This window comes from Aedes albopictus, chromosome 1, assembly GCF_035046485.1.
Source record: "Aedes albopictus strain Foshan chromosome 1, AalbF5, whole genome shotgun sequence".
Lineage (NCBI taxonomy): Eukaryota > Metazoa > Arthropoda > Insecta > Diptera > Culicidae > Aedes > Aedes albopictus.
The window spans coordinates 73,260,791-73,284,145 of record NC_085136.1 but is presented as its reverse complement, the minus strand read 5'-3'; the positions used below and the strand labels follow the sequence as shown (position 1 = coordinate 73,284,145).

General features: G+C 44.1%; 1 protein-coding gene across 1 annotated transcript in view; it reads right to left on the bottom strand.

Annotated features, from left to right (window-relative positions):
• The window catches only part of LOC109422128 (uncharacterized), a 432,211-nt gene that overhangs the window by 59,990 nt on the left and 348,866 nt on the right, over positions 1-23,355 (bottom strand). Inside the window, exon 7 of the mRNA XM_062844836.1 lies at positions 2,131-2,445. Coding sequence (XP_062700820.1) covers positions 2,131-2,445 — 315 coding nt within the window. The remainder of the gene's footprint in view (positions 1-2,130; positions 2,446-23,355) is intronic.

The following is a 23,355-nucleotide window of genomic DNA, read 5'->3' as shown; positions in this document are numbered from 1 at the left end:
CAGTGTATGTTGTTGTTGTTGTTGGGGTTTTCCGTTTATCGCTTGAGGTACAATGCCTCATATCCACCAGTTTGACCGGGGACTTGGTCTTGGCTAGAAACTTGAAACGTCAAAAAACGCAGTAGGCAAGACAAAGTTTGCCGGTTACAGCTAGTGGTATATAATTTGATAGACACTAACGTAATAAACTATCTGCACTTGTAACGAAAAATTCTTTTCAATTCGATTTATTTTTATCAGGGAATAACTATCTTAGTTTTGGAGGAAAATTCGTTTGAACGCACTTTTTTATTTTTCCATAATTATTATTGGCAAACTATTTTACAATTTTTTATATCAATATGCATTTCTCCAAGTACTAGTACTAGTGATACTTTGAGCGGTATTATCATAATTTTTAATATGCAGCAACATAGAGAGAATGTTTTGAGAAGCATGTGCGTTTAAACGAATTTGTACCATTGTACACTGAAGTTTTTTTTTACGACGGTAATGGTACCGCGTAAAAAACCGCGTTATTTAAAAAAAACGTCGTAAAAAGTCCAAAAAAATCAAGTCACGTTAGATGTAATCCTGACTATTTTGCGCGTGTTTTTGAAAAAAAACTCGGGTTTTTTTACGACGGGTTTTGAAATAACGCGGTTTTTTCACGACGTTTTTTGAAATAACGCGTTTTTTTACGCGGTACCGCGTAAAAAAACCGCGTAAAAAAAACTTCAGTGTACCTGGTGTGATGGTTAGAACACTTGACTTTCACGCCGAGGACCAGGGATCGAATCCTACTCCTGACAAACTCACAAAATGTGAGTTCTTCCTTCGGAAGGGAAGTAAAGCGTGGGTCCCGAGATGAACTAGCCTAGGGCTATAATTCTCGGTTAAACAGATAACAAAAAATCTAGAGGTTGTTAGTGTCTTTTCACACTATTACCAACAAGAAAGAATAAAAAAACCTAACACTTAAATGTAAATTTTAATGTTTCTGTGCCTACCATTGTTATTGTTATTGTTTCTGCTGAGGACTTCCCTATTTTTTTCGGAGGTCTAATATTGCATGGTAATCCCAAAACGAAATATCAAAAATTCCAGACAATCCGGGTAAACCAGTTCATGCGGTTAAAAAAAACCTTCCATTTAATGTCGACATAAAAGCCCATTCAGCTCAATCCACTTGTAGGATGTTGTTGTTGTTGTTGTGAAATGGATTGGCAAAGTTCGGTAATTATCGAATGCCAAATTTAGCGTCCGAGTCGCAAACCTGCTTTCGGCACCTGTTTTACAACTCTAGTAGCGCCGCCGTCCGTCGGTGGCGGAAGGTGCTAATTTCCTCGAAGGATATGCCGCCAACCCGGTTTAGAAAGACAAACAATGTCGGGGGAATCGGGACACAATGCGCATTTGGGGTAAACGAAAATAGATTAAGGGGTAATACACAAATTATGTAACACTTTTTGTATAGGACCTCAATTTTTTTTTGTATGGGTTTTCACGTTTTGCAAAACCCCCTCCCCCCTAATAGCGTGACGTAATTTATGTACGCCCCTGCCTTTGTGTATGACGTCTGCCACGTCAGATTATGGGAAAGTGCGAGTCACTTCCCATCGTTTCCCTTTTTAACAGATAATTCAAATATTCCTTGGATCGCAAATAGGTCGCTCACGGCGCTCGCATCGTTTTCGCCCTGTTTGACGCTTGCTCACTACCGCCATCTACTCAGTGAGTTTGCGAAGCACAGCGTAATTAGCATTAGACGATTATGTTTTCGTGACGATGATTTTAATCGCATTTTGTACCAAGTGATACGTCTGTTTGTCTGTGACTATACTGTGCTGTGAAGCTGGAAGAAAGGGAAACTGTAACCAGAGCTTCACGCTTCTTGTTCTAGAGGAATGGGACCAAAATAGAACCAATTGGACCAATTAGACAAAATAGAGTGAAATCATTGAATTTTTCCTTGTGCAATTTACCCCACCACCCCCAACAAACCACAACAGTTTCTCTGTGGCTCTGTCTAGTTAAAAATATTTGGTTTCGCGTTTGATACATTCATAGAGTATACGTAGAGACAGTAGCAGATCTGCATGCAGCCCCACCCCGCTCAAGGTCATCCCTCCTTACCCCTCATATGCTCACCTTCTGATCGATGATCCGCTCGGCACTGTCCACCTGGTCGAGCCCGGTGCTGAGCCGTTCGTCCCCGGGCAGGTCGTCGTCGAAGAGCACCTCGTGCTGGCGGGTTTGCGTTTTCTCCGTCACCAGGGTTCCGTCCGGGCGGGCCAGCAGCTGCACGTCGGTGTCCTCGCTGTCGATGACCTTGCGCGATTTGGTGCTGGTGCTGACGAGCTGCGGGCCGGCGGACGACGGGCTGACTAGCTCGAGGCGGGCCTCCTCCGATAGGAGCAGCTCGCGAATGTCGTCCACGCCGCTGTTGATGGCACGCAGGTAGGCCTACGGGGGAACGGGAGATGGAGAGGAATAAACGGGTGATTAGTTTATTCGTTTGATTGGCACTTGTTATGCGGATTGCATATATTAGTGGTGTGTAGAGTGGGAGTTGAAACGGTTTAAAATTGTATATCTGCAGTAGAGATGCGTGGAAGTATGAAGCAGAATACTTCTGAAATTTTTAGGTATACTTAATCCACTGAATTATTTGTATGATATTTTGATAGATGCCCGCCCAATCACTCACACAACAGGGAATTCATTCTTTCACTTTTCGACGTTTGGCATTCGACTTTTTGACATCTGACCTGTTTTTTTGTCAACCTATTTTTTACTCCTCGGCTATTAAGGCGAAACTGGATCCATTTCCTCACTTTTTGGTTTTTGATTTTTTATAAAGAAACGAAGCAATATTTTCAAAATCGGTTTTCGTGCATATGTAGAGTAAGGGTCAAGGTATCTTCTGATTTTTTTTCGTGGTGGAAAATGTTTTTCGTTTTTGCAGTAACCATTTTTGAATAAAATTTCAACAAAAAATGGTTTATGCAAAAATGAAAAACTTTTTCCACCGCAAAAAAATCAGAAGATACCTTGACCCATACTCTACATGTGCAAGAAAACCGATTTTGAAAATATTGCTTCGTTAAATGAGGAAATGCTTCCAGTTTCGCCTTAATGATATTTATTTGTCTCTTGATATAGATATTAGGTCTTAAAGATATTAATTTAGGACCCCACTTTGTCAACTTCAAAACCGCCTGAACCGTCTTTGATTCCATTGAGAGCCTCTTTGGCTTCTGTCTTCCACCGCCGAGTCTTTTTTCACCCTTCTTAAAAACCTCCTGTGACAATATTAGACCGTAAAACAGTGGACTTAGAACGTGGCTTGAGTGTAATTTGAGACACACCCTCGTACGCGCACAGTAAAAATCCCATCCTGCGACAGCCAAAATACTAATCGCCAATGCCAATTATACTCGAACTCGAACCAGTTATCGCGGCATTGCTTTGCTTTTTCAGTATGATTATCGGAGGAAATCGGTGTGAAATGCGCCGTTGCCTTCATTTATTTCTGATGATTTTTATTTGCCACAACTATAAAACTGTTTGAGCTAAACATAACCCAACATTTGTTACAAATAAGAGCTATGTTTGAAATAAAATTTGGTTTGGTTGGACAGTTCAACCGTTTGACCGGTTTGATGGTTGTAGCAGGCATGCGTGGAGAACCTTGAAAATTATGAAGAAAGAAGAAGTAGAGGCGTTTCCAGGCGTTTCAGGGCGTTTCAGAGGTACTTTAGGGGGTTTCAGAGGTGTTCACGTTCACGTGCGATTTCATTTGTGATTCAGAGAGGTTTCAAGGCGTTTCAAGAGGTTTCAGAGAGGTTACATGGTGCTTCAGAAACTCTCAGGTAATTTTCACGGAGGTTTCATTGGGTTCCCGAGGCCTTTCAAAGCGTTTCAAGGTGTTTCAATGCGTTTGAGGACGTTTCATGACCTTTCAGGAGGTTTCAAGAGGTTTAAGGGCGCCTTGAAAGGGTCGCAGGTGTATTTGACGGAGGTTTCATAGGGGTTTTAGAGGCGTTTCAATGCGTTTGAGGGCGTTTCATGACCTTTTAGGAGGTTTCAGGAGGTTTAAGGGTGCCTTGAGAGGGTCGTAGATGTGTTTGACGGAGGTTTCATAGGAGTTTTAGAGGCGTTCAAAGCATTTCAAGGCGTTTCAGGACGTTTCAATGCGTTTCAGGCCATTTAAGGAGGTTTAAGGGGGACTTAAGGGGGCTTAAGAGGCTCGCAGGTGAATTTCACGGAGGTTTCATGAGGGTTTCAGAGGCGTCACAGGGATTTTGGGGGACTTCAGAGGCTCTCAGGTGAATTTCATGGAGGTTTCATGAGGATTTCAGAGGCGTTTAAAAGTGCTTCAAGGCGTTTCAATGCGTTTTAGGGCGATTCAGGGAATTTCAGAAGGTGTCACAGGGGTTTTAGGGGGCTTCAGAGGCTCCCAGGTGAATTTCACGGGGGTTTCATAGGGTATAAGAAGCGTTTCAAGTCATTGCAGGGCGATTAAATGCGTTCTAGGGCGTTTCAGGAGGTTCAAGAGGGGCTTGAGGGGACTTCAGAAGATCTCAGGTAAATTTCACGGAGGTTTTATAGGCATTTCAGAGACGTTAAGGCGTTTCAATGCGTTTTAGGGCGTTTCAGGGCGTTTCAGGAGATTTCACAGGAGTTTTATGGGGCTTCAAAGGCTCTCAGGTGATTGTCACGGAGGTTTTAAAGGGATTTAAGAGGCGTTTTAAGGCGTTTCAGAGGCGTTTCAATACGTGTCAGGGCATTTCAGGAGGTTTCCGGTGACTGTTCAATATGGTAGCACTGTAAACACTATAGCGGGCCCCACAAGAGCATCAATACTTTATCAACATCAGCATTTTTTTTTTAATTTTCATCAAACCTTCAGCTTAATCGAATGATTTTCCAATAATACATTAGGAAAACCATGAGTATGACGAAATTTCCGACAAAACGTTCTGATATTGATGAAATATTGATGCTCGTGTGGGGCCCGCTTATCACACAACCTTTTAGATTCGATGACCTTTATTCAAAGGAATTCCTGGAGACCCTTAAAGAATCATCGAACTCATCACAGATCTTAGTTAACTGAGGTTGTGTGAGTATAAACCTTAGTCATGAAGCTCTTAGAGACAATCAACTACGTTGGTAGATCCGTTGTGCTATACTCAAGGAAGTTCTGGGAGATTCTCAAACTGACAACGAACTCACCACCTGACAACACATAGCAACTTGAGCCTGTGCAGGCAAAAATTTTAATTCTTAATGCTCCAATAGATCACAGATTACGTTTGTAGATCCGATGGCCTTAACTCCAAGGAGTTCTCGTTCATAATGCTCATAGATTTCGTGGACTTTACCTGTTGTTGGACGTCCTGTCTTCAACGTAACTCGCTCGTGCCCATCTACTTCTTGTATTGCGCTATTGGATGGAATCGACCTACATAGACTGACGCAAATCAACGCCATCGAGAACTCCAGGGAATGATTACTATACCTATCCTTAATTACACACTTGCAGGCTAAAGTCATAGGGGCCATGTTACGATGGAGTCATGTTTTCGGTGTTTTTCGGTCGGGTGGTAGGTAAAATACATCAATACTAATGGTGCACTGTCTCTTATCAATACGTATCCAAAGCTGCTTGAGATTAACGGCTAACAGGATTACGATAGCAACTAGTACTGATGTTCGAAGAAACTGCAATCAGCACGTCGCCACCTCTGGACTTTGAGCTGTTGAATCGGCTATGGTTAGTTCTGTACACCGAATACTGATTAGCAAAAAGTTGAGCGGAGAAGATAACAAGCCAGGTTTCGGTCAAAACTGTAACATCATAGTCATGATCAACGACAGCCAGGAAACAATCGTCAATGAGATATCCTAGGGGGACTCCAGGAAGTTTAGGGAGCTCATGAACACTCCAAAGAGTTTCAGCGGGTTTCAAAGGCGTTCCATAGGGCTTCTGATTTCAAGTGGCTTCAAGGACGATCCGTAGGGCTTGAGAGGGATTCTAGGCGTGCTCCAGGGGGTTTCAAGAGCAATTCAATAACAATACACAATAAACAATAAACAATTCAGGGATGTTCCAGGAAATCTCCGGGGTTTTCGTGGGCATTTCAAGGGGTTTCAGGAGATTTCAAAGTAGTTCCAAAGGTTTTCCTAGAATTTCAGGAGCATAGGGTCGTGGGAGGTGTATTTTTGAGGGCTTAAGAGGTGTCCAGAGGTGTTACAGGGCACTTCAGAGGCGTTCCATGGGGTTACGGGGATTTCCGAGGAGTTCTAGGGGCTCTGGTAGAGCTTGATGGGTTTCAGGAGGTTTCATGCGTGTTCCAGGAGGGGTGTTCCGGGGATTTCAGGAGCGTTTCTGGGGAATCTCCGACAGCTACAGGGGCTCCAGGGGCGTACCATTGGACTTCATGGGGTTTCAGAGGCCTTCTAAGGAGTTAATCGACTTTTAGGAGTCGTTCAGGATTGTTCTATGGGGTATCATGGGGTTTCAAGGGTGTACCAAGGGTAGGGTGTCCCACACTTATATGATAAACAAAAAAATTGAAAAATGCCTAGACTTACCTCCTGAATTGGTTGTTTTGGACTCCCAGAAAATTTGAGCAAAATCGATTAAGCCTAAGGGGGCGCTCAAAGTGCTTGAAGTTTGTATGGGAAAACATGGCCAAATGTATGCAGAAATTTCAAGTTTTCGAATTTTGATTGATTGATTGATTGATTTGACTTTATTAAAGAGACTTTCAGCCCTTGGCTGGTTCGTCTCTTTTTCGAATTTTGCCGCTAGTTGGCGCTGTGACCATTTGATGATAAAACCCTTTGGTATTATTATAGGGGACTGTATCCCACACAACTTTGTCGAAAAGTCATACCCTAGATAAAGTGAGGCGAGACATTATAGTTGTTTTTCCAGTACATGTAAAGGAATAATATCAATAATGAAATCTCCATACTAGATCTTTTCGGCCTAAAGACCTTTTCGGCCTAAAGACCTTCTCGGCTTAAAGACCTTTTCGGCCTGAAGACCTTTTCGGCTTAAAGACCTTTTCGGCCTGAAGACCTTTCGGCCTAAAGACCTTTTCGGCCTAAAAATCTTTTCGAAATATAGACCTTTTCAGCATAAAGACCGTTTCGGCCTAAAGCCCTTTGCAGCCTAATGATCTTTGTGGCCTAACAATTTTTGCGGCCCAATGACGTATTTAGCCTAATGACCTATTCGGCCTATTGACTTGTTCGGCCTATGAAGTATTAAGCCTCATGACTGGGCCGAAAAAGTCCATATTTACATTTGTTTTGCAGTGAATACAGTAAAATTCCATTTCAGTTGCGTTACTTAAATGGAGGGACTTTAATGGAATTTGAATTAAATGAAGGTATATGAGTGTATTTTTTTGGTTTATTCGAGGTTTTTTTTGCGTCCTGACAAGCAATAAAGGGTATGTTTGAAAAAAAAAAAATAATAAAATCAACCAAATGAAGGGGAAAATACTGCTTCATAATAGTCCCAAAGACATCAAACAGATTTGAACCATATTTTGAATTAAAAAAAACATATTCAAAAGTGTCCAAAGTAACCCCGCACGACGGTACTAACCGTTCGTTCAACAATGGATCACTAAAATAACTAAAACGGCCGCTGTGAAATGAACAGATAGCGCCACCATAGCCTTGTGTGTTTGACGTAACTCGACTGCTGTCACTGTGTTACCATCCATATACGGTGGCGCTTTTGTTTGATGCGATGAGTAGCGGAAAAGTCGGCTTCAATGATCCATTGGCGAATCAACCTATATAAACAACAATACTTTTTGGAAGGAAGGCTGAAGCTAGGTTGGCCGAAGTCTGAGCTGCATACACATTTTCAAATTTCTGTATTGACAAAACTCTACGAAGGGGGTGGGGAGGCACAAGATGACCAAAGTTTGATCTTTGTGGTCATGAACGACTTCAAACATTTATCAGATTCAAACCACTATTGATAAGACGCATTTTACTCCGATCTCCCCCCTCTCTTCGATGGTAGGTAATCTGAGAACGATGTCTAAACCCGCCAAACGCAATCACACCGAGTAAAAAAAATCCGAGTACCAACTAAGCCTTCTTACTGCCGCGTGTCCATCAAACACACCGCCGCCCCGTCAACCACAGCAACCAGTAGTACCTAGTTGAGCCTAATGAATATGCAAATTATTGATTTTTTCTTTCCATGACTCAAGTGAGCCTGCGCTCGAGCAACAAACAGACAAGCAGGTAAAAAAGAAAATATTAGCTCACCCACACACACCTCCCCATCAGCTGCGCGAAGACCGCGAGAGCGGGTGATCGCCGCGTTTTTGCGTTCTTTCCCCATTATTCTTCTTTGATTAGAGCCGGCCTTATTGGTCGAGTCGCCGAGTCGAGTCGCACAGCCATCAGGTCGTGTTTCAGCGCCCTATCGACAACTAGCAAGCAACCCGCTGCTAAGATGATCTTACGCGATGCAACAACGACGAAGATCACTTGATCGATTCACACCACCCTCCTTTGTGCGATTGTGATTCGAGCAGTCGAGCAACTGAGTTTCGCCTAGTGTCCACTAGATGGCGACACTCGATCGTTATGGTGTGATCGTCGAACAACAGCTCGATCAGCTGCGGCGAGAGCCGCGATCGTTTAGGAGAGGTCAAGCATCGTAGATTGAAGAACGCTGAGGTTGCAGCCTATGGTACAGGAGGAGAGGAGGACTTCTGAGAAGCACTTCTTCGGCGGGCGGAGTTGGAGTCGATGACGACCGCAGCAGCGGAGACGGAGAGCCACTAGAGACGGGGGAATTTATGAAATAATCGTTCCGCTGTTGCGACCGGGGTTAGATGGATGGAATGCTGTTGCACATAGTCTCAGCCGCCGCTGAAGACTGACTGAAGGGTGTTCGAAACAATCCAACAACAGGTAGGTAGAGAGGTATTCAAATTGAAATCGACTTCTAAGTTCGAGACGCGCGGTTTCGAAGTGTAGTTCGATTTGAATCCCGCATTCAAATGAACAGTCGACTGGAGGTTGCGGCTAGCCAGCAGCGGGTGACTGACGATGTGATGTGGTGCAATGCGCCGCACCGGCGCAGGCTGGGGTTATAGAATATACGGACGCGGACTGGTTTTTGAACCTGAGGTGATTATGCCCGACTGCTGCTGCTGGGAAGAAGATCTCAACGCTGCTGCTGCTGCTGATGATGACGAGAAGAGGTAACCATCAGCCGAAGAGGTCACAGAAGCGTATCGCGCAATAATAGGCTTTCAATGGGTGATGGTTTTATGCGGCGAGCGGCTGCAGAGCGTGGAGGCTTGAAGTGGATTGGGTTAATGCCTATTCTTTGTTTGGTTTATTTGTTTGTTTGTAAGATCAACTCACTTGGTTATATCGATTGCTTATGGTTCTGTTGATTGATTTGTTCATTCTGTCTTACTATAGATATTTAATATCTTTGATTCATATCATTCGATCACTCATATATTCTACTATTTATCTTGATTTTCTCAAATGTTTTTTTGGTTTCTCTTATTACTTCTTTCATTTTTTTTGTATTTAAATTTGTTTTCTTCTTCAATGGTTTCATATTGTTTTGTGTCATTCTAATTAATTCAACTTTTATCATTCTTTTCCTTAGTGATTATAGAGTTGTTTAGTGATAATTTCTTTTCCAACACTCATGTTCTGACAAACTGAAGCATCGTCAACAAGGGAATTAATTCGAAAATTATAAACCTTCCTTCATGCCAGTAGCCATCTCCCAATGCAATGGCTTATCGCTCATGTTAATCGCCCAAACAACGATATTCGGTCTGTCAAACATCCAGCAAACGAATAAAGAAGGGAGCTTCACACTCGAATCATTCACCACCGCACAGTGGGCAAAAACTGTAAATACGAAAATATGTTATCATTTACTATAACAGCGATCTAGCGAACTCGCAGATCTAGAGAGGACCTCTCGCAGATCCAGGAGAGGATCTTTGGCAGATTCAGAGAAGATCACTCGCAAATCCGGAGACGATCTGTTGCAGATCCGGAGAGGATCCCTCGCAGATTCGGAAAGGATCTCTCGCAGATCCGGAGAGGATATCTCGCAGATCCGGAGAGGATATCTCGCAGATCCGGAGAGGATATCTCGCAGATCCGGAGAGGATCTCTCGCAGATCCGGAGAGGATCTCTCGCAGATCCGGAGAGGATCTCTCGCAGATCCGGAGAGGATCTCTCGCAGATCCGGAGAGGATCTCTCGCAGATCCGGAGAGGATCTCTCGCAGATCCGGAGAGGATCTCTCGCAGATCCGGAGAGGATCTCTCGCAGATCCGGAGAGGATCTCTCGCAGATCCGGAGAGGATCTCTCGCAGATCCGGAGAGGATCTCTCGCAGATCCGGAGAGGATCTCTCGCAGATCCGGAGAGGATCTCTCGCAGATCCGGAGAGAATCGCTCGCAGATCCGGAGAGAATCGCTCGCAGATCCGGAGAGGACCTCTCGCAAATCCAGGAGAGGATCTCTCGCAGATCCGGAGAGGATCGCTCGCAGATCCGGAGAGGACCTCTCGCAAATCCAGGAGAAGATCTCTCGCAGATCCGGAGAGGATCTCTCGTAGATCCGGAGAGGATCTCTCGTAGATCCAGGAGACGATCTCGCGCAGATCCAGGAGAGGATCTCTCGCAGATCCGGAGAGGATCTCTCGCAGATCCGGAGAGGATCTCTCGCAGATCCGGAGAGGATCTCTCGCAGATCCGGAGAGAATCGCTCGCAGATCCGGAGAGAATCGCTCGCAGATCCGGAGAGGACCTCTCGCAAATCCAGGAGAGGATCTCTCGCAGATCCGGAGAGGATCTCTCGCAGATCCGGAGAGGATCTCTCGTAGATCCGGAGAGGATCTCTCGTAGATCCAGGAGACGATCTCGCGCAGATCCAGGAGAGGATCTCTCGCAGATCCAGGAGAGGATCTCTCGCAGATCCAGGAGAGGATCTCTCGCAGATCCAGGAGAGGATCTCTCGCAGATCCAGGAGAGCATCTCTCGCAGATCCAGGAGAGCATCTCTCGCAGATCCAGGAGAGGATCTCTCGCAGATCCAGGAGAGGATCTCTCGCAGATCCAGGAGAGGATCTCTCGCAGATCCAGGAGAGGATCTCTCGCAGATCCAGGAGAGGATCTCTCGCAGATCCAGGAAAGGATCTCTCGCAGATCCAGGAGAGGATCTCTCGCAGATCCAGGAGAGGATCTCTCGCAGATCCAGGAGAGGATCTCTCGCAGATCCAGGAGAGGATCTCTCGCAGATCCAGGAGAGGATCTCTCGCAGATCCAGGAGAGGATCTCTCGCAGATCCAGGAGAGGATCTCTCGCAGATCCAGGAGAGGATCTCTCGCAGATCCAGGAGAGGATCTCTCGCAGATCCAGGAGAGGATCTCTCGCAGATCCAGGAGAGGATCTCTCGCAGATCCAGGAGAGGATCTCTCGCAGATCCAGGAGAGGATCTCTCGCAGATCCAGAAGAGGATCTCTCGCAGATCCAGGAGAGGATCTCTCGCAGATCCAGGAGAGGATCTCTCGCAGATCCAGGAGAGGATCTCTCGCAGATCCAGGAGAGGATCTCTCGCAGATCCAGGAGAGGATCTCTCGCAGATCCAGGAGAGGATCTCTCGCAGATCCAGGAGAGGATCTCTCGCAGATCCAGGAGAGGATCTCTCGCAGATCCAGGAGAGGATCTCTCGCAGATCCGGAGAGGATCTCTCGCAGATCCAGGAGAGGATCTCTCGCAGATCCAGGAGAGGATCTCTCGCAGATCCAGGAGAGGATCTCTCGCAGATCCAGGAGAGGATCTCTCGCAGATCCAGGAGAGGATCTCTCGCAGATCCAGGAGAGGATCTCTCGCAGATCCAGGAGAGGATCTCTCGCAGATCCAGGAGAGGATCTCTCGCAGATCCAGGAGAGGATCTCTCGCAGATCCAGGAGAGGATCTCTCGCAGATCCAGGAGAGGATCTCTCGCAGATCCAGGAGAGGATCTCTCGCAGATCCAGGAGAGGATCTCTCGCAGATCCAGGAGAGGATCTCTCGCAGATCCAGGAGAGGATCTCTCGCAGATCCAGGAGAGGATCTCTCGCAGATCCAGGAGAGGATCTCTCGCAGATCCGGAGAGGATCTCTCGCAGATCCAGGAGAGGATCTCTCGCAGATCCGGAGAGGATCTCTCGCAGATCCGGAGAGGATCTCTCGCAGATCCGGAGAGGATCTCTCGCAGATCCGGAGAGGATCTCTCGCAGATCCGGAGAGGATCTCTCGCAGATCCAGGGGATCTCTCGCACATCCAGAGGATCTCTGCAGATCCAGAGATTCTGAGTCAGCCAATTGATACATTATAAGCAGTTTTTTCCGGTTTCTCGTCATATTTTCCCCATTGTGTACAAACCCAGTGAGTGATGATGCGACGTTGTTTGCTTAAGAGCGCCTTCACCAGCACGCATTTCCGGCAACGAGCGATCGCCTGTCTTAACACGCGACGACGCGAGCCCTTTTGACTGTCGGCTGCGCTACGAGATTGATGCTTTGTTTGGGAATTTTATGAGCCACGAAACAATTTTATCTTTTCCTTTACACCTGAATGTCACGGTCATCGTTGGCGCTGACCCTTCCTCAGATAGTTGCACATCGAGACATTGTTGATACGGGGAAATCGGGGTGAAATGCTTTTTCTTCACAAAACTACAATCAAGTTATGCAAGCTTCCAATCCTGTAAATTATTTAACTAAAATGAGTGAACCTGAATTTCACTATTGGCATAAAAAATAAGAATTTTGAATTTAATTGAAAATTCAATTGATAAACTAATTAAAGCATATTCTTTCGATAAAATTGTGGTACATTGTTTCCCTTCCACGGCGCCTATGATACCGCATTCATGTGTTTACAATTGTACATCTACTGCATGGTTCATCAAAATCATCATGATTATCACCGGTGGTGGTGACGCCTGTCTGCGAAGTTCAGTGCGCGAGCTTGACCATCACCTACACAGTCGCCACGGAAGACCGCAGAGGTCTATCTTCGCGGCGCAGGCGCAGGGTCATTAAACATTATCACCCTGCCCACCCTGCCCCTGATGGCTCTCTCACCACAGCTCATCTTTGGTCCATTATTTCCTCGAACTACAAAACACGAGCCGTTTTTTAATTACCTATCTACCTATACTATCTTTAGCAAGGGGGTGGTCTCGCCGACCCGTTCCGACGAAATTGTCAGGTTATAAAGTTGTTAAAATGAGGAATCAAGCAGCGAAATGGGGGGATGGTTTCACCGATTAAGCGGATGACCCCACTTGAGTGGCTTGTTTGTTTTAGGTTGAAGGGGAAATATTTAGGCTTTTGATTGCTGTCGTCGAGCTTATGTCTGTATGGGGTTATGAGGTAGCGATTCTTATCTATATTATGTTCCTGATGACCGAAATACCGATTTTATGGCATTGTATTTTCCCACTTTTTCTATACTATTTACTTACTGATTGCATGCTTTGTCACTTACCTGTAATTATAAAAAGAAAATAGAAAACATTTAGTTTTACTGATGATAGCGTGTAACTATACACACCCAAGTAACACACATGTTATATAAATGTTACGACAGCGCAAGTTTTGGTTGTATAGAAGTTTATTTTACGTTATTTCAACACAATGTTAGAATTACGTAAAATAAACTTCTATACAACCAAAACTTGCGCTGTCGTAACTCTATTATAACATGTGTGTTGCTTGGGCAAAACACGAAGTTTTGGATCGATGGTTGTAAAATACTTCAATTAAAAAAGATTTAAATAGATCTTGCGAATATCTTTGGAATAAAAAAATCCTCCCTAATAAAACGTGAACAACGTAGTAAAAAGTATCAGTATAAAAATCAATCTCATTATATTGCTAGATTGCAAATTAATACTAAGAGTCCAGCATTTCGACGAAGAAAGGTTCATTCAGATAAATAAAATAATACACAAAATCAAATTCTTGATAATGAAATACAAATGAACATGCAACCAACGATTATCTTTCTCATGGCTTTCACAAATAACTGAGTGTTCTTGTACAGGTTTAGAACGAGTGTATTTGAACGGCAAACGGCAACTAACATGTGAAAAAGGCAGAACAACCATTGCAAACACTCGTTTCTTCTGTGTGTCCCATCCGTATTTTCATACTTTTCTGGGAAATGTCACTCTGGGGAATGACATACAATAACTGCGGTACACCAAGTGGACCGGTTCCGAAGGGGTTCCTTGGAGCATCTAAGGTAATTTTCAGGGTTGTTTCAGATGGGTTTCAAGGCTTTTCAGGGGCTTTCAGGAGAGTTCCGGAGGGGTTTCCGGAGAACTCAGGGAGCATTTAGAAGGCATTTAAAAATTTTCAGGATTTTATTACGGGTTTCAAGGCGTTTCAGGGTTTTAAAGGATACCAAGATATATTCCTTGGAACATCCTTGAAACCCCACGAAATCCCCTGAAATATCCCTGGAATACTCCTACAACTCGCTTAAACTCCCTGGAACGCAGCAGAAACCAACTGGAGCTCCAAGGAATGCCCCTGCATCACCTGAGACACCCCTGGAATGTCCCTAAAACCCCCTGAAATCCCGTGAAACACCCGCGAAGGCTTCTAAGACTCCTTGGAACACAGTTCTTTAAACTTCAGGTTCTCTTCTGAAACCCCTGGAAACACCCATGAAACAACCTTTAAATACCTCCTGGAACTCCATGGCTCTCCCATGGTGCAACCCCCTCAGACCCCCTGGTGCACCACTGGAACGCCTCGGCCCCCTTAAAACCCAAAGGTTTTGAGATCCCCTGAATTATCCCTGGATTGCTCCTTTAACCCCCAGGAACATTCATGGAGTGCCCCTTAAACTTCCTGAGACCCCCTTAAATAGCCCTAGAATTGGTTTGTCAGCAATGCTTGTGTTGTTACAGAAATTTCTTCAAATAGATTTGAAGAATTGTGCAGTTGCAATCATGTTTTTGTATTGAAAATATGTATACTTATGTAACTAAACTGGAGCAATATTGTACACATCAACACTGCCGTTCTACGCATAATTGTCCCATGTTATATGGGATTTCCATAAAACATGGGACAATTGAGCGTAGAATGGCAGTACATGAGCCGATTACATCGTGCCAGAATGGACTACCCGCTTGGCGCACACCCACAGTTGATCAGCAGGAGTAAATCCATTTTATTTTGTATGGTGAAAAGCATCTAAACTTGAATTACTTAAAATAGAAAGCTTTTACTGAAAAAATATTTGGTAGGCTTAATAGTAGTCACCATTGTGCACAACCACTACCAAATATTTTTTCGAATAATGTATTCCACTTCGATAAATTTGCCTTTAGATGCTATTCGCCATACAATATTTTTGCGATTTACTTTTAGCGATTTTTCGCGCATAGAAGCTAGCGCCACATTGGTCGATGCGGAGAGTAGGAAAACAGCCGATGTAGTTAATTCATTCGCGAGAGCCGCAGCCCCTTCTTGTATCGATGTGCTCCGATTGAGCTGAAATTTTCAGGGTATGGTTTTCCATATAAAAGATGATATCCGGCCGATTTTCCAAATTTTTCCGTTAGGGGGAAGTGGGGTAAAATAGCCCTCAAAGATTTCATGTCTAAAAATAGGTAAAATAACTAAAATCGCAATAACTTCCGCAAAAGTTAACGGATTCAGCTGAAATTTTGGATGGACACTCTACTCCTATGGCACTTCCATTTAAGCCAAGCGTTGGATATTCTTTGATATTTAATTTGAAGAAATAGGTTATTTTCATAATTTTTTTGACGATTTTCAGGGCGCCTGTTTTCGTACCAACAGAACTAGGATGAAAAACTGAGTACTACGTTTTAAAGGATTACCCAAGAGCTTTCATTTGATATGTGACCCAGATGCGCCAACTTAACACCTTTTCAAAAAACTATGCTCTACAAGTGTTTCTTGGGTGACTTTGATGAAAAATCGAAACTGAAACAGTTAACGCCAGAAAACCGGTTTTTCTTGAACCACCCTAAGCTTATTCAGAAAAATATCTCTAGATCGCTACATAAAAAAAAGTCTTCAGAAAACTTGCTCAAAATTGATAGATCTACAACTTTTCCGAAGAATGTATACAGTTATTCTTGCAAATAAAAAAGTTTGGTTCCCAATTTCTTTGAAAATATGGACCACCCTAATTTTTATGTATATTGAAAAGAGGGTCTGATTTTTGGGAACAACTTTGTAGAAAACCATATTTGCCCAAAAAATCATTTGAAGGCGCTAAATGCATCTTTCCTCGTAAATCTTTGTCGTGGACCATTGTGCACTGCAACAACTTTCACGAGAAAAAAAGAGAAAATTGAACCAGAGATACATGTCAAAAGAAAAAATCGAGAAAGAATCCGGTGAATCACACACCGCGTGCTAATCTGTGACATTTCTCGACGTCAAAATGTTGTCAGACTTGCTCATTTGAATAAGCAATAAAATTAAGAAATTTTTCTTATTTCATGAAATTTCGACAAGTTTTACCAAAGCATTTGTAGGTTTTGAAATTTTGATTATTTTCAACATTTTTTTCTGAGAATTGTTTTACCCCGTTATGCTCTCAAGAAAAAAATGTGATAAAGCATCTATTCTTGAATAGAATAAAGAACTCTGAAAATTAAAGACCGATCAGAGAACATCGTAGCAACGTTATTTCGAAAGGAGATTGAGTTAGTCCGTTTTACCCTACTTTCCCCAAATGAAAAAATCTAATAATTGCATTTCTTAGTCATCATTTTTCTGTTGAATTAATATTGAAGAAAAACCCTTGAAAGTTAAATAACGTTGTCATAATTTGCGACAACACTTTTTTAGACAGCTAAAAATATGGGGTAAAATGCATACCCGAGAAAAAAAAATTTTTTTTCGAAAGTTTTTAAGTTGGCGCATCTGGGTCACATATCAAATGAAAGCTCTTGGGTAATCCTTCAAAACGTAGTACTCAGTTTTTCATCCTAGTTCTGTTGGTACGAAAACAGGCACCCTGAAAATCGTCAAAAAAAAATATGAAAATAACCTATATCTTCAAATTAAATATTAAAGAATATCCAACGCTTGGCTTAAATGGAAGTGCCATAGGAGTAGAGTGTCCATCCAAAATTTCAGCTGAATCCGTTAACTTTTGCGGAAGTTATTGCGATTTTAGTGATTTTACACCTATTTTTAGACATGAAATCTTTGAGGGCTATTTTACCCCACTTCCCCCTAACGGAAAAATCTGAAAATCGGCCAGATATCAGCTTTTATATGAAAAACCATACCCTGAAAATTTCAGCTCAATCGGAGCACATCGATTCCACTTCCTTTGGAAAGGGGGTCGCGGCTCTCGCGAACTGGCTCAAACAAATGTATGCAGAAATCAAAAGTTTTCGACTTTTGTTACCAGGTTACAGCGCCAGCGTTCGATTAATTTTACTTTTGGTATTATCCAGATACCAGCTGGTACCATCACATTCGGTCAGCATCTCCTACGTTGGAAATTAATGGTGCCGTGACTACGCTAGACTTGTGCGCCGACTATATTTTGCTCGGGGTGGCATGAGGACCATTTTTGGTCGGCGGTGGCGGCGTGAGTTGACGTGACCAAAATTTGACAATGACGTCAACATTGGCGAAGCAAAGAAGTTGCCAGTATGCTCTAGAATTTGTAGTCTGAGCCATTGGAGGGCAATTAAGCATCGATTTTTATACAGCTTCTGTTTTGTATTCTTAGAAGCTTCAAAAGCTATCAAAAGTGATAATAATGACGCTTTATTTAGGCTTAGGAAGCCCCGAACGATTTCCAGCTGGAATTTCTGAAGGAATTCCGTGAAAAGCTTTGTAGGAGTTGCAAGAGGAATCCCTGGAGAAATACCTGAAAATATCTATGAAAGTACCCATAGAGGAATCTCTGAAGGAACTGCTGTATAAAACCCTGTAAGGACAACTACAGGAATGCCTGGTGGACCAAGAATCTCACATAGAAAGTTCTGTATAAATCTCTAATTAGAATTTTAAAGGGATTTCAGAAGATATTCCAGGAAGAATCCCCGAAGGAAATCCAGGAGGATTCTCCGAATGAATTTAGGAAGAACACCCCGATAGAATTCCATGAGGAACCCCAGAAATAATTCCACAGCTGGAATTCCCAAAGCAATTTCAGCAAAATCCCTAAAAAGAATCGGAAGAGCAATCCTCGAAAGATATCCAGCGGGAATCCCCAAAGGAATTCCAAAAGAAATCCATGAAGCATTTCCAAAAGGGATCCCTGAAGAATTTTCAAGAGGAATCTCCTAAGTTTTTCCAAAAGGAATCCTTAAAGGATTTACAGAGAGAACCCCCGTGGAATTTCCAGGAAGAATCCGCGAAATAATTCCTGGATAGATTCCAGAAAGATATCCTGGATCCTGGAAGATCCTGGAAGAAAACATGGAGACATTCTTGTAGGAACTCTATGGGAGATCCTTCAATCCTGAAGATATGCCTGACTATAGTCCTTAAGCAATCCTTGAAGGACATTCTATAGGAATTGCTGAAAAAACTTCTGAAGAAATCCCGGATAAAACTCCTGGAGGCATCCCTGAATCTGCTAGAAAAATCTTCGACAGAACACCTAGAGGAATCCCTGAAGGAATTTCAGGCGGAATCTCTGAAGAAACATCTGCACGAATCCCTGAAGCTCCTGTAGAAATCTTTGAAAGAACTTCTGACCTAATCCTTGAAGAAATTCCTGAAGGAACTTTAGTAGAAGTCCATTAAGAAACTCCTAGACTAATCTCTAAAGGACTTTCTGTAGGAATTCCTGATTAAAATTTGAGATCCATGTCTTATGAAACTTTTTGAAGGAACTCCCCCAAACTCCTGTAGAAATCTTTGAAAGAACTTCTGGTCTAATCCCTGAAGGAACACCTACAGAAATTCCCGAAGGAGTCCCTTATGGAACTCCTAGACTAATCTCTAAAGGACTTTCTGTAGGAATTCCTGATGAAAATTTTAGTTTCACACCTTATGAAACTTTTTGGAGGAACTCCTGGAGCGATATTTGAAAGAACTACTGGAGAGATTCCGGAATGATTGGGATTCTTGAGGAATTCCTGGAGAAATTCCAGTAGGAGTCTTTGAAGAAATTTCTGCACGAATTCTTGAAACTCCTGTAAGAATCACTGAAGCATCTGCTGGAATAATCTCTAAATGACTTTCTGTTGGAATTCCTGACGAAACTTTGAGATCCATTCCTGATGAATCATCTGAAGGAACTCTCAGAGAGATTCCCGAAGGAACTCCTGAAGGAAGTCTTAAATAGATTCCTGATTGGACATCCAGGATATCCCCCTGATTGGGATTCTAAACAAACTCCTGCGAGAATTCATGAAGAAACTTTAGATGGAATGCTTGAAGCAACTCGTGGACTAATCTCTGAAGGACCTCGTATAGGAATACCTGAAGGATCTTCTGGATGAATCACTGATGGCTCTCCTGGAGTGATCCCTGAATCCTGCTGAAAGAATCTCTGATGGAGCTCCTGTCGGAATATCTGTCGGAATCGAATCCCTGATGAAATTCCTAGAGTCATCCCTGAATCGATATCAGGTCATTAGGCCGAATGGGTCAGTAGACCGGAATTCTAATATCCTTCATAATTTAGAATTAGGTTTTTTTGAACTCCCAGAAGATTTTTTGGCCTGTTATTTACAGGGGATAGACAAAATGATCGGGACAGGCAAAGTTTTCCCTTCTCAAAAAAAAATTCAAGTAGCTGTAACTTTTCGAAAAGTTCATCAAATATTCTCAAATTTTCACTGGAAAATGATCAGTTGTGTATGAGTGGACAAAATTTGGAAAAGATCGGACTATTCTGCACAAAGTTATAAAGGCTCTAGAAAAAGGTATAACTATGCGATAGCCAACTTTGAGCCGTTATATCTCAATCATATTTCTTCATAATACACGGTTCGTGGCTGCCATTCTCCATCCTCGGTTACGCCCGATGCTCGTCAAGTCACGTTCCACCTGATCTCCCCATCGTGCTCTCTGCGCTGCATGTCTTCTTGTGCCAACCGGATCTGTCGCGAACACCAACATTGCAGGCTTGTTGTCCGGCATTCTTGCAACATGCCCTGCCCACCGTATCCTTCTAACTTTAACCACCTTATTGATGCTGGGTTCGCCGTAAAGTGCAGCGAGCTCGTGGTTCATCCTTCTCCGCCACAACCGTTCTCCTGCACACCGCCGAAGATCGTCCTTAGCACGCGTCGCTCGAAAACTCCGAGTGCTTGCAGGTCCTCCTCGAGCATGGTCCATGTCTCGTGTCCGTAGAGAACCACCGGTCTTATTAACGTCTTGTACATGGTACATTTGGTGCGGGGGTGAATCTTTTTTGACCGCAGCTTCTTTTGGAGCCCATAGTAGGCACGACTTCCACTGATGATGCGCCTTCGTATTTCACGGCTCACGTTATTGTCAGCCGTTAGCATGGAACCGAGGTAGACGAATTCTTCTACCACCTCGAAAGTATCCCCGTCTATCGTAACATTGCTGCCAAGGCTTGTCCTGTCTCGCTCAGTCCCACCTACCAGCATGTACTTTGTCTTAGCCGCATTCACCACCAGTCCGACCTTTGCTGCTTGACGTTTCAGGCGGGTGTACTGTTCTGCCACCGTTCCAAATGTTCTAGCAATAATATCCATGTCATCCGCAAAACAGACAAATTGGCTGGATTTTGTGAAGATCGTACCCCGGCTGTTGAGCCCGGCTCGTCGCATAACACCTTCCAGGGCGATGTTGAATAGTAGGCAGGAAAGTCCATCACCTTGTCGTAGTCCCCGTCGGGATTCAAATGAACTGGATAGTTCACCCGAAATCCTTACGCTGTTCTGCACACCGTCCATCGTTGCTCTTATCAGTCTAGTCAGCTTCCCGGGAAAGCTGTTCTCATCCATAATTTTCCATAGCTCTGTGCGGTCGATACTGTCGTATGCCGCTTTGAAGTCGATGAACAAGTGATGCGTTGGGACCTGGTATTCACGGCATTTCTGGAGGATTTGCCGTACGGTGAAGATCTGATCCGTTGTCGACCGGCCGTCGATGAAACCGGCTTGGTAACTTCCCACGAACTCATTTACTTTAGGTGAAAGACGACGGAAGATGATCTGGGATAGCACTTTGTAGGCCCTCAACGTGGGAGTTGGTTCGTTCCCGTCCTCTGCTGCACCAACATATTCATTTCCTCCGCTGCCTTAGTCCTCCGTGCCTACGTTGTCCACGCCATTCAGGTGCTGATCGAAGTGCTGCTTCCACCTTTCGATCACCTCACGTCCGTCCGTCAAGAGGCCTCCGTCTTTATCCCTGCACATTTCGGCTCGCGGCACGAAGCCGTTGCGGGATGCGTTGAGCTTCTGATAGAACTTCCGTGTTTCTTGGGAACGGCACAGCAGTTCCATTTCTTCGCACTCCGTTTCTTCCAGGCGGCGCGTTTTTCTCCCAAAAGAGGCGGGTCTGCTGTTTCCGCTTTTGTTTGTAACTTTCCACGTTCTGTCGGGTCCCTTGCTGCAGCATTACCGCCCGCGCTGCATTCTTCTCCTTCAAAATCGTTCTGCACTCTTCGTCGAACTATTCGTTCCGTCGATTCCGTTCCACGTACCCGATGGTGCTCTCGGCTGCGTCGTTGATGGCTGCTTTTACTGTACTCCAGCAGTCCTCTAGAGGGACCTCATCGAGCTCGCCCTCGTCTGGCAACGCGGCCTCGAGATTCTGTGCGTATGACATCCGGTGACATCCGGTTGTTTTAATCGCTCTAGGTTGTACCGTGACGGTCGTCGGTACCGCACATTGATGATGACGGAAAGTTTTGGGCGCAGTTTGACCATCACCAGATAGTGGTCGGAGTCGATGTTGGCGCCACGATAGGTCCTGACGTCGATAATGTCGGAGAAGTGCCGTCCGTCAATCAGAACGTGGTCGATTTGTGATTCCGTCTGCTGTGGTGATCTCCAGGTGTAACGATAAGGGAGGCTGTGTTGGTGCTACGTATGGCCATGTTTTTGGAGACCTCTCAAACACAAAAACACAAGAAATAATCACTTTTAGCCATTTGACAAAACAGGCCCCTCCCCCACCTCCTGACCCCAATATGAATATCTGAATATCTCCGGAATGGTTCCGGATATTACATGGCCACTTGAATGAAATAAACTTGCACCAATTTATGATCGATTTAGGGCAACTTCAAAAAAATCGGATGAATACTGACGAAATCTGGCACTCTTTGTAAATGAGTTGTCGGGGGTCGGGTACGTGAAGGTTAATAAATCAGGCAAGTATACCCAATGCATTGGTCGTAAGCTGAATTGCATCAGTCTTAGGTCTCACGTCCCATGCTCACTATAGCCATCTACTGGAACAAACGAAGACCTCAATCATAACGAACGACGACCTCAGAGCATTGAACATTCTCTTCCCAGAAATCAGTTTTATCTTTCCCAAAAACTAACAAAAACCACACACCTGAACCCGGAGACAGACCGACCGCAAATCTGGTAAAAAAAACGACCGATGACGACGATGCCGAGGTCATCAAAGGTTCCCTTTCAGCACACAGTGAGCTCGGTCCCATTCACTATGTTTATGTAGCACACGCGCGACGACGACGATGGCAGCGGGCACGAGGGTCACCTCACCATCAAGTACCTATCCAACCCAACAACGCAACGGAGGAGATTCTTCATATTTTCACCTCCCTGGCGAACCCGCCGAAAAATCCGAGTGATGTCTTCTTGGATGTCTTGCATCATCGCGCCGCTGCTCTAACTCTGGCGATGGGGACTCTTCAATCTGACCTCCTCTTCATGCTTCTTTTCTCGAGAAGGGCCAGATGGAATATTTTGAATTTTTCGTACGCCAGTAAAAGTTGTACAGAAGTTTGGTTTACCTGAATCAAAACTATTTGTTTTTACTTTAAATATGTTTGGTTCAACAATATTTCTATTTATGTGCTCCGCCTAAAATTCTTTCCGAAACTCTCACAAGAGACCTCCTAAAACGCCAGTTGGAGTTTCGTCATCAAACATTTATTTCAGTTCTGTCCAGCAATTACTGGAAGACAATTGCGTTTTTCCTCTAGTTGATTTAATCAAACCATCATTGTTGGACCCAAGGTGTGGTATAAACATCCCGGACCACGGTACTCACATATCCAGTCGTGCGAACACGTCGTCGTCGTCATCGTCTTCGTCATCGAGATGTGAAAGGGGTCAACGTGAGATGCCCGGCACGGACCCCTTGGAGCTTT